The 17202-nt window shown below is 31.9% G+C and overlaps 1 protein-coding gene across 1 annotated transcript; it reads left to right on the forward strand.

Moving 5' to 3' along the window:
* Window positions 1-628: 628 nt before the first annotated feature.
* Window positions 629-16812, forward strand: LOC111707532 (phenazine biosynthesis-like domain-containing protein). The gene is made up of 6 exons (XM_023480649.1): window positions 629-1013; window positions 9530-9752; window positions 11009-11141; window positions 14432-14526; window positions 14884-14916; window positions 16777-16812. Coding segments are annotated over exons 1-6 (504 nt in total). The 5' UTR covers window positions 629-1011; the 3' UTR covers window positions 16795-16812.
* The last annotated feature ends 390 nt before the right edge of the window (window positions 16813-17202 follow it).

The following is a 17202-nucleotide window of genomic DNA, read 5'->3' on the forward strand; positions in this document are numbered from 1 at the left end:
AAAAGGAGGAATTATCAGAATTAAACACTTTTCAAGCAAGGAAAACGATGTTATCTCTCACATTATCAAGGTTTTTAGGGTACCTCTGATCGAACATGCCCTTCTTTTAAAATTGAAGATCACTTCACACTTCAACAATAAATATAAATTTAAGAGTTTCACCTTTTTGATGGATGACATTTTTAGTTTTTGCTGAGGAATAAGTGAAAAAATATCAAGTTGATAAGATCACATAAAACTTTGATAGCAACTCATATAGCTTTGAAGAGAGACAATCAAGAACAAAAAAATTTAGTCTTTGCCATTCTCTGATTTTCTAATCCAAACCATGAATTCCGTTAGATCACATAATCTAAGATTAAAATATCTGTGATCAACACAATCAGGTTTCAAAGATATAGGCATTTTTTTGTTTCCATAATAGAATCGGATAGCTAACAGGTTTTTATAAATAGGTAATACAATTCTTTTAAATGAATTTATGAAAATTATCTATTACTGTGATATGCATAGTTTATATACCTTATATTGAACTTTCTTCAAATCTATGGCAATCCTTACAGAAACTTTTGTTTCATTTTGTAAAACTTTTTTTTCTTTTCAGACAACTTTTATAGAGAAGGCATAACATTATTTGTATTTATCGACGCCGTTTTAGTTTCAGTAGAAGTAAATATTTATATTTACTGTTTAGCCCCGATATAAGGATTCATCTTTAATTGGATTATGAGATAAATAGATGATACTGCCATGCAATTTCTATTGGTTCAGAATAGACACCAAACACTGACATCGCATCGCATACAAGTGTGACGCGTGTAGCAAAACAGAAACAGTCTCTTTTCTTCTGCTAGCTACACCGCATTCAGTCACAAGTTTTGATATCCCTGATATTACGAGCGAACTAGAAAATCTTGTTTTCCGTCTCTTCTTCAGAACCTATTATAGTAGAAGTTGGAGTAATTGTATCCTCTTCAGTTCACATTCTACGCTCCGACATAATTCTCAAACATGTGAGTTCATTTCCGCATTATCAGAAAAGATGAAAATGTGAATTCGCAGTGTTTCCCGCCGACAATAATTTTCATCTAACAAATTTGATTGAACACCGGAGCCAAATTCAAATTACCACCATAGTTCTTCAAAAGGAATTGAGTCTACGTAACCAGTTTTGATTTTCTAATCTCTATATCTTTGCAACCCAATATTGGAGACCCTTAATATTTCTAATTATGAATTCTGTTGGATCAAATAGTCCAAGCTTAAAATATCAAAAGTTTAAACCATCAGGGTTGAAACAAGGAGTATGAAATAGAAGGGAGATACAACTGACGCGGTCCGCCCTACCATATGATTATACATGCTTTGCAGACGGTACTCCATTTGTATAAGAAAGATTTGTTTGATGTATAAAGCATGTATAATCATATGGTAGGGCGGGCTGCATCAGTTGTATCTCCCTTCTATTTCATACTCCTTGGGTTGAAAAGATATAAGGATAACAAAATTTGAGTTTGTGGCAAAAACTCAATTCCATTTGTTAGATGAAATTTATCCTTGATCAAAATATACTTATGCTATTTATTTTAACTTTAGTCCCGTAGATATTCGAAATATTATTCCTTTAAAGTATTGTCGACATGATTTCAAGTGACCCTCTGTAAACTATTTACATGTATTATTCACAACGGTACCCGTTTAACAACCTTTCTTTGAGAAATACTCAAGAAAATGTTTACATCATAATTATAGAAAAATTCCGTCAATGCCCTTCCTTATCTATGCTGCATTAATTCGCAGGTCGCGTTTATTGAGAAACTGTAATGGACAAATAATTATTTTAAAACAGACAAACACGAATTTTCTTTTAGATTTGAGGTCAAAGTTTAAAGGGTACTTTTGTCAAGTTGTCAAGAACTGTTTAAAGGGACTGTCCTTGTAAACTTAAATGACCCTACATTTAGAGAGACAAGTGATTAATTCTGAAAATAAAATGGCGAATAATCAATATGAATATCTATCTTCTTCTTGATTAAACGACGCTTTTAAGGGTACCGTTGTGAATCGGACATGTCACTTAATAAATGGGAGTTTCTTGAAATTACTGTTACAGCCACCTTGGAATTACAGTCATTTAAGAGTAACTTATTGCAACCTGTAACGATTGAGACTCTTTTATCAATCAAAGAAAGCGTTTAACTTATTATGTCGTAAACGCATTGCAATCTATTGACGGCATGTTGCAAAAACAATTGCTTTTGGCAATAAAATAAAACCCCGTTAAGAATGGCCGGGTGATGATAACTGTGCCTGTTCCTGGTTAACTTAACAGTTCTTGGAGGACTAAATGTAACCCCCCCCCCCCCTATTTTAAAATTTCTTAATTTTAATCTAGGAAAAAGGGCAGCTTTATAAGACGTGAAATCAATTATAATTTAGGCTTGGACATTTTTTTAATGCGTTTGAAATTGTTCGCTCTAAGTAAAATGATTAGATTGGTATGGATCCAGAGTCCGAAGTTTAAAAGAGTATTGTGAACGAAACTCCCGAGTTTCCTTTTCGGTGTCTTCACATTTGTGTAGATTTTGGTTTAAGTGTTTCGAAGAAAAAGGAGAATATGAAGAAACTAAATAAAATCATATTTCATAACAAAGATATAGATTTCCAATTAACTGCATAGCCCCGGCCATTCGTAAAACCCGGGATCCAAAACTGGTTTTCATAACGATACCCTGCCTTAAGTAATATTATAAGGGATTTAAAGTTTCAAATCAAATATTTCTGAATAAGTAAATATATACTTCACACTTTGCCTGAGCAGGCTTTAGGTTTGAAAAAAGTGTATTGAACTAATATCTTCTGAATCTTAACGGAAAATATCTGATGATATAAGAATAGTATTTAGGAAAATCCCAAAAGTATGTCCAAGGCAATTATTTTATATTTTCGCGGATTTTCTCATTTTCTTGGACATACTTTTTGGATTTTCCTAAATACTATTCCTAAATCATCAGATATTTTCCGTTAAGATTCCGTACACTTTTTTCAAGCCTGCTCAGACTAAGTGTAGCTATCAATACATGCATTGCTTAATTACCGGACGTATTATTTCCTGAAAATAGATTTTTGTGCTGAATAGAAATAGATATTGACGATCCTGTAACTTCTAAATCCGTTAAACTTGAGATTATGTTGGGTGATGAATGATGTAACCATGTTCAACAGATCAATTCTTCACGTAGGAATTATTTCATAACATTTTTTGACTGAACTCTGTTTCAGCAGGACGGTCAAGTTCATAGTTCAGATTTTCTATCCCTATTCCCGACCATTAAAATATGGAAATGTATGGATTAGTCGGATAAGTCTCCAATTTAGAATCAAAATACCCTTTTCCATGTTCCAAGGCAAATAAGAAGATATTATCGGAGTTTGTTTTAATATCTAGCTGTTTCTTTTTTGCTTTTAAAACAAAAGGACAGAAAACGGAAATCTTGATCTTTTTATTTGACAGAAACTCCGGAGATAAAACAAGAATTTATGCGCACATATATATATATATATATATTCTTTATTTTCATTCTTATCCAACTCATCCATTTCCTCAATCCATCCTTCTTGTTCAATCTATCCTTCTCATCCAATTCATCCTTCTCCTTCATTCCATCCTACTTCCCCAATCTATCCTAGACTTCTCCAATCCATCCTATTTCTCCAGTTCATCCTACTTCTCCATTCCATCCTACTTCTCCATTCCATCCTACTTTTCCAATCCATTCTTCTTCTCCAATCCATCCAACTTCTCCAATCCATTATTCTTCTTCAATCCAACCTACTTCTCCAATCCATCCTACTTCTCCAATTCATTCTTCTTCAATTCATCCTACTTCTCCAATCCATCCTACTTCTCCAATCCATCCTACTTCTCCAATCCATCCTTCCCCTCCAATCCATCCTACTTCTCGAATTCATCATACTTCTCCAATCCAGTCTTCTTCTTCAATCCATCCTATTTCTCTAATCCATCCTACTTCTCAAATTCATCCTACTTCTCAAATTCATCCTACTTCTCAAATTCATCCTACTTCTCAAATTCATCCTACTTCTCTAATATATCCTACTTCTAAAATTCATCCTACTTCTCCAATCCATCCTACTTCTCCAATCCATCCTACTTCTCCAATCCATTCGACTTCTCCAATTCATCCTACTTCTCCTATCCATCCTACTTTTCCAATCCATCCTACTTCTCCAATCCATCCTACTTCTCCAATCCATCCTACTTCTTCAATCCATCCTACTGCTCCAATCCATCTTACTTCTCCAATCCATCCTACTTCTCCAATCTATCCTTCTCCTCTTATCCATGGGAGTTACTGGTTTTCCTTGCTACAATCCATCAATCCCTTCTATCCAATCTTCTTTTTCCAAAATTTGAATAAAAATATGTTTAAACTAGTTCATATTTAATCCTAGAATAATGATGAGAGGATTTATTTTCAATATTTTCATATTTGTAATTCCTGGGAAGTTGGCATTAACAAAAATGTTATAAATCACTTAAAACGGTGTTTTTTTAATTTAAAGTAATGCATTACATGAATTCTGTATTGTTCCACTTTTAAGTGGAATAACTTGAGAAATTTTTGATTGAGGAATAAGAAAAGGTGGAGGGGGGGAAAAAATTATATCTACGGTGTCAAAGGTTTACACCATCAGGTTGCTAAGATAATATGGTTATTAAATTAGAGCTTAAAACAAGTGCTCAGTGCTTTTCTTCTTTTAACCCTATTCCTGCTTGGGGGGGGGGGGGTCGATTGACCCTCCCCCTGTAGTATTTTTTACATAATTCGAAAAATGTTCTGACTTTTCCCAAATTTAAATGGGCTTTTATAACTGAGATCTCAGGCACACTGCTGACTACTTTTTCCAATAAAAAACTAAATTTTGTTTTGACCCACTTTCAGTTGTCAGAATTCAATAATTTTTAGCGTTTTGAAAGCAGATTGCACAAGTTTTGCAATAAAAATTGCCGATTATTTGCAAACACCTCGTAGAGAGAAATTTGCACATTTTTAGTTTTTCTTAATCACACATCAGGTTATTAAAATATTTTCAAATTTAAAATGGTATGTTCAAGGGCTTTTCAAAAATGTATATTTTATTATTCTTGGACCTTTTTTGCAAACATATATAAACTATATAACTGGATTTTGCAATAAAACATTTAATGATTTTTGAAAATTTGAAACTTATTTGCATGCTCTAATAGTAGCAAAAGAGCTTTCCAATGATGTATCATTATTTATATTTGGACATCAAACATCGATTTAGAGGGGGGGGGGGTCAAATTGCCCCCCCCCTGCAGTACTGGTTTTCAAGTACCCCCATCAGTAATAGGTTTAAAAGCCTTATATTGTTATATGTTTTGTGTATGTACATAACAAACGAAGTCGAAATGTCATAAAAATAGCCTGGATAACCAAACCAAATATAAAACACATTTTCACAGCAAAATTCAAAAACTTTTAGATGAGCTTTTTATTCGTACAACAAATATACACTGAACAGTGTATATTCGTACAGCAAATATACACTGTACAGTGTATATTCGTACAACAAATATACACTGTACAGTGTACATACACGTTACAAACGAAATTGCTCTGTAAAATTTGTATTATTCACCCAAAACTAGGACAATAAAGTTAGTTTATGTATAAAATCTGCGTATCATACGGTATTTAGAATTCATTTCTCTTTTTCTTCTAAAAGATATTTTGCAGGTTTAATGAAATTCAGATTCCAACACGTAAATATCTATTTCTAAGAACAGGCTAAAAACAAGGTTTTGTGAAATCTGTTTAGAGTTAAAAACTAGCTCACATCGCCTGATTTATTAAAACAACTTTAATTTAGCTGCTGTCGAACTAGTTTTAAATATATTCTATTATATTTCAATTCAATGGACTTTAATATAATTCTAAATAGTCGTACATACAGGCTAGTTTCAGGCACATGAGACTTTCAACTTAAATATAGAAATATTAAAACTTTATTACTAATTTAATTAAAAAACTTTATCAGATTATTTTTAAAAGGAATTGAGCCACAAATTCAAAATTTCCAAACCCTATGTCTTTGCAACCAGAGATGGAATTTAAAGAATTTGAGCCGCGGTTTAAATCCGCCAAAACCCGGTTTAAATTAAGCGCCGGCTTAAATCTTGAAACATTTGATACAATTTTAAGTGGAACCAACCATATTTAAACCGCGGCTTAAATTTAAACCGCTGCTCAAATTCTTTAAATTCGGCCACTAATTGTATAGACTTTAATATTTAAAATTTAGATTCTTTGAGTCAGCAGAATTCAAAGTTTGAAATATCTAAGCTCCATAACATTAGGTTGCAAAGATAAAAGGATTAGAAAATCAGTCAATCAGTCAGTGGCAAAGAGTCAATTCCGCTTCCCCCTGCATTCACGTGAAAACTGTTAAAACATGGAAGAATATAAAGATAATTTGCTTGAAACATAATATTAAAACCTATATTTGAAAAAAGAAAGTCGTATGTTATTTGAATTTCAATGCTTCCTCTGTGCCTGAGCTAAATAATTTATTGTCAGTATTATTGAAAACATATTCGTGTCAACATACCTATAGTTAAACTTGAAATTTATAGCGCTTTGTGCCACTTAATTTCTTAAGGGATCGTTAATGAATTATTAGGTGTTTCTTCATTAAAGGGACTGTAGTAGTAATTTCAATTGATTCTTCATTATAAGGACAGTGGTACCGTTAACAAATTTTTCTTATCAAGAATGAAGAAAATATTCATATTCAAATTCATTACTTTAGATCGTGCTTTCTCTACATAATGTGACTTGCGTGCATTTTGCCTCACAAATAATGGGAGGCAATTATCAGAATTAAACACTGTTCAAGCTAGAAAAACAAAGATATTTTCCACAATGTTGAGTACCGTTGTGTATCGGACATTTAATGGAGGGTCATTTGAAATCACTGTCCCTTTATGCGAGATAAGTATACAATGTCGTCTTCTTGAGATATATTGTAGCACTCATGCATGATCCACAATTCTTGAAACAATAATCATGATGTCTTCCTAGTCTTGGCATTTTTAAAATGTGGTCTGCTTTTGTGTGTTTTCTGAATTCGTGGATATAAAAATATTGCTCGGCCGGTTTTCAATCTAATCAATAAAATCGTCTCAACTTCCAGAATCGTTTTTGACACGCACTTTGTGATTGAATGCTATGGAAGATCAAAGACGATATTAAAAGTCATCTCTCAGTTTTTTGTTAATTAATGCAATCACAAACTAGGTTCACTTGACAGGCTGTTACGGTAAATTAAGACTATACCGATGTCCTTGCACAGGTTTGGATCATGCTATACTTTTGAACTCATGTGAATGATACACGCTGTTGTTAAGCTAAAGGCCTCTAAGGAAGATCAAATGGGCGATTTCCAAGGGGGGGGGGGCTGGGCCCTGGGCTTTTAAGATTATCTAGAGGATTTCCCCGGGGTGGTCGGAGCCTAGGTTATCGTCCCGGGGCGTCTATTAATCAATCAAAATTCGATATCCCCATTTTCTCTACTGACGTAGTCGACAATAATCCGAAACAGGTTTATTTCCAACCTAAAATAATTACATGTTTTAACAATGAAATATTTTTATAAATAGTTGACATAAATGGTTAAAAATAGTAATGGGTTTTTAAATATCTTACTAGTAGGTGAAAGTAGATTAAATGGGGGTTCTACTGATCAGGAATAAAACATTTAAACTTCTGAAAATAAATATCCATTTGGTTACAAAATTTTGTTGTTCACTACAAAATCACGAATTTTAGGCTTTGACTATTATTGAAATGTGTTCACTGCTCAAGTTGGTATATATTTTGTCGGAGTCTAAGAAAGATTGGGTTTGGGTTTACCAGAGAATAATTTTGGTCATAGTCGACCTTACAACGGAGTAAGATATGCAGGTTAATGGTTTACAGCTGTATATTGGATTTAAAACATGCATAAGCATAGGTTTTATAAGGCTAGAACAGAGATAAGAGAATAAATAGCCTAGAAGTTAAAACTGGCACGTCGACAATATAGACATTTTTCAATTACCTTAAAAACTAATTTTGGTCGAAGGTCTATTTTAGAATGTAAAACTCTTTTCCAAATGATGAAGTTGGAAAAAAAAACTTTCTTTAAAGATAAAAATTAAATTTAACGCAAATTATCTAATGCAAAAACAAATTATGAAACTAGTTTTATTCACATATGTTACAGGGTGTCCCACGAAACATGACAGTTGGTAAATAGTTTTAAATGTCTTCTTCCATGGTTTGTAAAGTTGTCTAATACCAAAGAGAATAATAATAAATATTATATGGCTGCAGTCACGGTATAGTAAAATTGATTTCAAAGTAAAATGTATTTAAGTAAAAGATTTTTTAAATCAAAATAAACTGCAAAACGCATATGTAATACTGTATATGGAAGAAGACATTCAAAACTATAAAAACACTGTCATGTTTCGTTGGACACCCTGTATATCAAATATGTAATTTATAAGTATAGGTTTCAACAACATAGATAACAAAATTTTGGTTTTTTGTTAAAGATAATGTTCCCCCCCCCCCCCAACAGGCCTGATCAATTACTGTATTCAATCTTTCAATTAAATCTAAATTTTTAGCAATAATGGAATTTTTCCAGCTCTCTTTATTCTAATAAATATTACAATGTTTTTTAATATGGAACAGACTTTCTTATTAAAATTTTATAATTGTCAATTTTCATTTTTAATATGCGTTTCCCGTGGAAAAAAGTAATTCTCAGATCACGAAAAATACAAAATATTTTGAAAATTAAAAATTTCGATTTTTTTAGCCTATAACACCCCTTGCCCACCTATGAGTGTCCACAAAAAATTCAGCTCAAACGGTCCAGCCGTTTGGCCGGCTATAGACAACATATATATACGAATGTCTTGTTTTATTATATAGATGATTGATTTGGTTTCCGGTTTTCGTGTTCCTGGATTTTCCTCATAATTCTCGACCATTGTTAACTTTCATAGAGACTCAAATTATTGCTTCTACAATATAATAAATACGTCCTTATCATGTGACCAGAACTCTGGTCACTGATATGGACGTAATAATTATATTATCAATTATATCTATTAAAGATGAAAAATTAATAAATTCAAATAATAATTGGAGCAAACCTAAGTTACTTAGGCTCCTCTGGGATATCATCGTTTTTAGATTGGTTGCGTTTTTGCTGAATATGATCTGTTTAAACCTACGATTTTTATACAAAAGTTCATATATATAAAGTTTCGTATTTTATTTGGCACAGTTTTATATCAATTTCTCGAGACAGGAACGTTTGATAGAAAAAGCGTCTATTAGGTTATATATAAGAAACTAGAACTCTGTGAATTATCTGAACACCACCTTCATAAATCGATTTATGAATATAAATTAAAAATATTTAGGAATGAGATATCCATTTACACTGTTGATGCCTTCACCAGCTCTCCCTTTACTGGGAACCCTGCAGCTGTCTGCTTACTGGAAGACGACATTTCAGATAATCTTAAACAGAAGATTGCAGCGGAGATGAACATCTCCGAAACTGCATTTGTAACGAAGGCCAAAGGTTCAGATTTCACCTCAGATTCTAACTTTTCTCTCCGCTGGTTTACACCCTCCACTGAGGTTAGATATTTGTAAAAATGCATTTCATGCTGCTCTGGTCTGGCCTCGGGAGATTTTTCAAAATGAAAAGGTTTATTTAGAGAAAAATCAAATACCAGGTAATTCTGCGTCTTATTCCATCCTAAAAACCAATACATGTCTTTTAGTTCTTTTAAACATATTAAAAAATTACCCTAAATATGTTAGTTGTTGATTAGGGAGTTAGCTGAACTAGTCAGAGAACAGGTTCAATTACTTCTTGTGTTGCTACAATCAACTTGAACTCGGTCTTCAAAATAATATTACAATTCACAAGAACGGTGACATGGAAACTGATTTAAAATAAGCGGAAACTAATCAAATTACTCATTTTTTGATGCATTCCACAATTTCTTCGATTTTTTCGGAAATCCATCAAAAGTCAGATTTTGAGAGGTTTCCTCTTTTTTTTTAATCGATTTTCCAAATTTTAGACCCATTTCCGCTTTATTTCAATGAAATATTTTAGAGGGATTTCCCAATATTTTTGAGGGGATTCCCAATATTTTTGGCCGTTTCCTTATATTTTTGATCCTTTTCTGAATTTTCAAAAATTTTCAAAAATCTCAATTTGTTGATCGGTTTCCTCAAATTTTAGGTCCCTTTCCTCATATTTTTGATCCGTTTCCACCTTTTTCAAAAACATTTGAAAATCTCAATTTTTAGGAAACGGATCAACAAATTAAGATTTTTTTTAGTTTTTGAAAAAGCAGAAACGGATCAAAACTATGAGGAAACAGACCTAAAATTATGAGGAAAAAGACATAAAAAAGTAGAAGTGTGATTAGGATGAAAGACATAAAAAAGTAGAAAAGCATTTAACTTAAAATATTGGGAAACAGATACCAAATATTCGGAAATCCCTCAACAATTCTGAACTTTTGAGGGATTTTGAGGGAAAAAAACCGAAATTCCTCAAAAGCAATTTTAGATCCGTTTCTATGTTGGGGCTTCTTCTCGTTATTCATTAACTCCCAACCTAATAAAAGAGATTTAAAAATAAATACTTTCGATACATACAAGGTAGAGGGAGATTTGTAGTGCAAAATATACCTTTTTTGTTCCAAAACTGGTTTTTAAACTTTTAAAATGCTTAAAGGAAAACATATGGTCAGGTTAAAAGAAAGTAAACAAAAACTAGCCAGTATTCATCCTTAATTTTTTGAACAAAAAGTAACAAAAGTAAACCTAACGTGCATGATTAAAAAATAAAGATCTGTACAAGAATGTTTTTTTAGGTGCCATTGTGTGGGCATGCCACATTAGCCGCTGCTACGGTGTTATACCGTGTAGCTGGGAACACAAATCAGCTGATCAGTTTCTCAACCAAAAGCGGAATACTCACAGCTGAAAAAGATGGCGGCATGATAGGTATAATTATGCTTGCTGGGTATCATTAAAAAAGGATTAACCTTTTCAAAGATTTTTTAAACATTCACAGCGCTAGAAGATCTTAACTCTAAGTCCTCAAAGCGAATTGATTTTTTGATTTGAGAATCGACATTTTAACTTAAACAACACTATGCTCATAATAAACCCTCCAGGCAAAGATGGAAAGGCCTAATTCACAACGGTACCCTTAAAATCGTTGTCTAAACAAGTATGCATTAGATATCTATGTTTTTGTTGTTTATCTTCATTTGTGGTCAGCTAGAAGAACGACGTTTTCTTCCACATTTTTATCAGATTGAGGTTTCAAAGGTACTGTTCTAAGTTCCTTTAAAGCATTTTAAAATTTGTTTATTGTTTCTTTTCTTTGTTGCTTTCCTGCTAAAAGTATTTTTGTATTTACTTTTTTGTATGTCCAATCATAACTCAGGAACCTATTGACCGATTTGCCTCAAATTTTGATTAAAAAAACTCGGGAGAACCATAGGAATGTTCTTAGCTGGATTCTAAGTTCAGTGGGTTTTTTAGGGGAAGTACAGTTTCCAGTTGAAGCTGGGTCTCCAAGGACGCAGTAACAAAAGTTATAATACTTTTGAAATAAATATGTTTTTCATAATACGTTTGCCATAATCACAAAAGTCATAAATTACATTTTTCATAGGTTTCAAAGTTCATAACTTTCATTTGTCATAAATACGATTTTTACAGTATAAAAATCATACATTTGTCATAATCATATTTTCATATGATTTCTTTCATATTTTCAAATATATTTACAACACTTGACATGTTATATTTGTATACAAGATTGTCTATTTATCCGACTTAGCAAGTTCACTCGCTAAAAGCTTCAGATAATCATCCTGGGGTACATAATGATAAATGCTGACAATAGTTTGGAGCCTGTTATGTTTCTCTCTGCGACGCTCTCCCCTTTTTTTCGCCGTGATAAGAGCTTCCTTCCCACCTAACCGTTCACATATTCTCCAAACATTTGCCTTTGTGCCAAACTGCAGTTCTTCAGAATCTCTTCATACTATGACAATATAGATACCATGAAATACAGTGGACAGGCAAATTTAAGATTGGACAAAGAAAGTCTCTCAACCCAGAGGTTTTAGCAAGAAAGGAGTTGCTCACCTCTGACAGCTAGGTATAATCCTCCCAAGTACAATTCTTCTGTTGCAGCTTTTACTGGAACATAACTGCAGTAGTTTACCTTGTTGTTGGTGGTGGTGGTGAGGTAATACGTATAGTGGTGAGCATCAACAGCTTTGACAAATCTCACGAATCGATCTCAAATCTCCTAGACAATCCATGGCCAATGCAATTTCCGAGAAAAAATAGTTTGCTAGATTTCTAAGAAAATGGCGGTTTTTCTCCTTTATTAAAAATGTTAAAAATGATTTGTATACTACAAAAATTGCATCTATGACAAATGAAAGTTAGCACTTTTATTATCTATGACTTTTGTAATTTATTAAAAGTGAAACTTGTAAAATTGTATTATGAGAAATGTATTTATGAAAAACATGTTTATGACAAACATATTATGACTTTTGTTACTGCGTCGTTTCCAAGTTGGTTCTAAATAAAATCATTTTGTTAATTAAATATAGATGAACCTAAATTACATTAAACGAAAGCAATGCATGCAATATCTTTCAACCCCTATCCTCCAATTCAATATACTTTAATCAGAATTAGATTTATCTCGTAACAAAAAGTCGGAGCCGGAAATCTAAGAGGAGTATCGTTAAATGAAACTCACGAGTTTTATTTTTCGGGGCCTTTACATTTGTGTAGATTCTTATATAAGAATTAGAAAATGAATAATCAAATGAAATAATGTTTCGAACAAAAAATTGACATAATGTTGGCTCAGGGCGAGTCCCAATATAATAAGAGAATTGTTATTTATTTTATTTGGAATTTTCTTTCTTTAGAGTAAAATTGTAAAATTTCGAGTATATTTCCTTTAGATAAAAAAGGAAAAACAGGATTTTATCCATGAAAATAAAATGATGTAATCTAATATTTACTATTTATATTTATGTGTTTATGTGTTTAAATGTTTATGTGATCAGTTTCAAAGCCAGACATTAACAAATTCCCAAAGGAGAAAACATTTTTCATTTAAAAAAAATCTAATCTTAACAGACATTAACTTATTTACAACTTACTTCTTTCTTTATGGACCCAATGTTCCCCAGGAATTTAGATTATTTTGAGATTAAGAAATCGAGATCATTTTTTTGTTCCTTGTTGTAAAAATTCATTTTTAAACAGATTTCCTTTGTATTCTTTGACGACTTGTTGGAATGAACTTGACACAGCTTTGTCATGTATTGCGAACAAAAATGAATTTGAATTTAAACTTAAACTACATTTTCTGGATAGATTATCGAACTTTGAATGCCACTGGCTATTTTGCTATACTTGTTCAACTCTAGTTTCTTAGATATGGGTTTCCAAGGTCTTAAATATTATCTGAGCTGAAAACTTTAGAATGGTGGATATCGGGATTAAGGCTTAATCCACTCTTTTTCTTAATCTCGAGATTAAGTATTGCTTGTTCTCCACTCATTTTTAATCTCCCATTCAAAAGTTCCCATCTCAGATTAATTATCCGATCAGGATTAAAGATATCTAATTCTAAAGTTTTCAGCTCAGTTCATATTTTTTCATATTGAGTATCATATATACGTATCCTTGTCTGAAGAAATATTTAGCTTAATTTTGACCTTTTATCCTGATCAAAATAACATGTAGTAACAATTTTTCTTGATCAAGAATCAAAGTGATTGAGCCTAAAACTTTTTGTTATTGATTAGATTGAGCCTAACACTTTTTGTTATTGATTAGATTGACACCTTTGTCGCCGCCTCTTGTTTTCCAACCGCCACTTCCGCCGCTACACTCCGACATTTATGTGCTCCATTCATGCACATTGCATTATCGCGAGCCAGGGGAGCTATCTTGTAGCTCCCAGGCCACAATATATTTATAATTGTTTCAATTTGATTCAATATTAAAACTGCTTTTGCTAGAAATATATTTTACAGAAGAAATAAATTGTAAAGAAGAAAAGGACCTTTTTTAAAAATTTCCCAAAATAGACATTTTTAGGTGCATGTGAATTTCATCAATCTTAAAGAGTGTATTTGATGTTGTTATCAAGCAAACAGTTTTTCAATTTTCAATTTGAGTGCAGTAAAGAAAAATATGTAAAACAAAGGCGGCAACATAATTTTTAATATGCTTACTTTTAGTTCTTGATCTTCCCTCCAATCCTCCTGAGGAAGTGAGTGTAGAGGAGTACAGAGATCTCATTCATCTAGTAGCTGGTGATCTCCCAGTCAAACAGGTTTTCGATATAATTTGAATAAATTTAAGATGAAAAAATTTAAAAATTTAAAAATGGATAAATTGAAACTTGAAAAATTGTAAATTAAAAATTGATAAATTGATAAATTGGTAAATTGATAAATTGATAAATTGATAAGTCGATCAATTGATAAATTAATAAATTGATAAATTGATAAATTGATAAATTGATAAATTGATACATTAATAAATTGATAAATTGATAAATTGATAAATTGATAAATTGATAAATTGATAAATTGATAAGTTGATAAATTGATAAATTGATAAATTGATAAATTGATAAATTGATAAATTGATAAATTGATAAATTGATAAATTGATAAATTTATTTTAGTGCTATCTATCCAAACATACCAAAAAACTTCTAGGAAACAACAATATTTGTGTTCATTGAATTTTTACGTGGTCATTTGTAGCGCTTATTATAGATTAAAATTTACAATATTAAACAAACGAAATAATTTAGATGGTCAAAAAACACATGCTTATTTTCTAAAATTTCTAATAAAGGAATTGAGTCCTTGTCACAAACTCTGAATTTATAATCCCTATTTCTTTGGAACCCAATATGTCGTGAATCTTTGATATTTTAAACTTATATTATTTGATCTAACAGAATTCATAGTTTGAAATATCTAAGGTCTACGACATTGTAATCCAAAGATATAGGATTTAGAAAAGCAGAGTTTGTGGCAAAGACTCAATTCCTTTGATACAAATGTTCTAAGTTTTTTATCTTTACAACCTGGAGGTGTAAACCTTTGATATTTCAACTTTAGACAATTTGACTTCACAGAACGCATAGTTTTGACATCCTCAGGTTGCAAAGATATAGATATTATAAAAGTAGATTTTGTACCATGTGGCGAGGAATTGCAGTTTCTTTGCGCGTTCAGAACTATAAAACTGCAGAATAGGAAGACGACATTAAAACAATACTTAAGTGTATCTGTTGTTTTTACAAAACAAAAGAGTTTTACTTGTATGTTACTATAATCACTTTTCTGTTAAAATGGGTCTAATACACTGCATAATTGCTGTGGCTCATGTTCATTGGACTATTTAAATTCATATCTTGAACCTGAAAGTCGTCATCCCATTCCAGAGTATGTTTCTATTAAGCTTTCCATTCGCAATTTAGTCGCAATAATAACGCAAAATTTGATTTGCAGCTTGGTAACTTATCCGATCAAAGGAATTGAGTCTTTGCCACAAACTCTGCTTTTCTAAACCCTATATCTTTGAATTACAATGTCGTAGACCTTAGATATTTTAAACTATGAATTCTGTTAGATCAAAAAATATAAGTTTGAAATATCAAAGATTTACAACATTGGGTTCCAAAGATATACGGATTATAAAATTCAGAGTTTGTGGCAAAGACTCAATTCCTTTTAAATTTACCTGTTTATTACACAACAAAAAGTTCTGTATTAATAAAATAACACAAGTTTTACCGATTGTACTGCAATAGTTGTGCATTTTCTAAAAGGCAATTTTTTATATATTAACAGGAAAACATATTTTCTTTAATATAAATAAATGCAATTCTGAACTAACAAATTTTCCTATAATATAATTAAAAGCTTTGGTGTATGGAAACTGTAAATACTATTTGTAATATGTCTATTAATAGAACGAGATATATGTTTTTATATAAATTTTAAAGTGTTGATTTAATCTCTGTAAATTTTAACAAATTCTCAAAAATTCAAGTTATGATGCAGTTTCTGGATTCAGAATCTTCAGAATAACACTGTACACTGTAATACAGTGCTATCCAGAAACAGAATTATAATTGTCGTCTTCATTCATTCTTTTGATTAAGAATGTTTTTATAAAATTGTCAACGGCAAATTTTTAGAAATTGCTGAGTCACAAATGACAGAATTGTTAGGACATTAATGTTTTCTGGTTATCAAGCTGAATACAATTTTAGAATTTTAGGACTTTTTGATAAAACAATTATTTCTAAGTAAAAAGTTTTTTCAATCTTTCTAATTACTCTTCATACTCATATTCATGTTAGGGGTGAGGAATGTGATGTGATGGGTGGGGAATGTGATGTGAGGGGTGGTGAATGTGATGTGAGGGGTGGGGAATGTGATGTGAGGGGTGGGGAATGTGATGTGAGAAGTGGGAATGTGAGGGGTACGAAGGGGTAGGAAATTGAAAGGTGGGGAGACTGTGGGGTGAGAAATGTGAGCGATGGGGAGGGATTTGTGATGTGAGGGTGGAAGTATGAGGGATAGGAAGGGGGGAAATGTGTGCGATGGGGAATGTGAAGGATGAGGAGGGGGTTTGAAATTTGAGGGTTGGAGGGGAAATATGATAAGTGTGAAGTGTTTAATAACTCAATTAACAAGTTTAGCTTGCACCTAATTACTATCCAGGAATCTGAAATCTTTTAAAGTTTTCAACTATACACTGAGTAGTGAGTAGTGAGTACACAAGCTTTCTCTCTGCTTTCTAAATATTTGAAATCTTGGGGCGAGTTAAGAAGTTTATATAATATAATAAATATATTCATCAAATGAATAAGGAACATGTTCATCAAGTGAATAAGGAAAATATATTCATCAAGTGAATAAGGAGCATATTCATCAAATGAATAAGGAACATATTTATCAAATGAATAGGGAACATATCCATC

This window comes from Eurytemora carolleeae, unplaced genomic scaffold (genome assembly GCF_000591075.1).
Source record: "Eurytemora carolleeae unplaced genomic scaffold, Eaff_2.0 scaffold776, whole genome shotgun sequence".
Classification (NCBI taxonomy): domain Eukaryota; kingdom Metazoa; phylum Arthropoda; class Copepoda; order Calanoida; family Temoridae; genus Eurytemora; species Eurytemora carolleeae.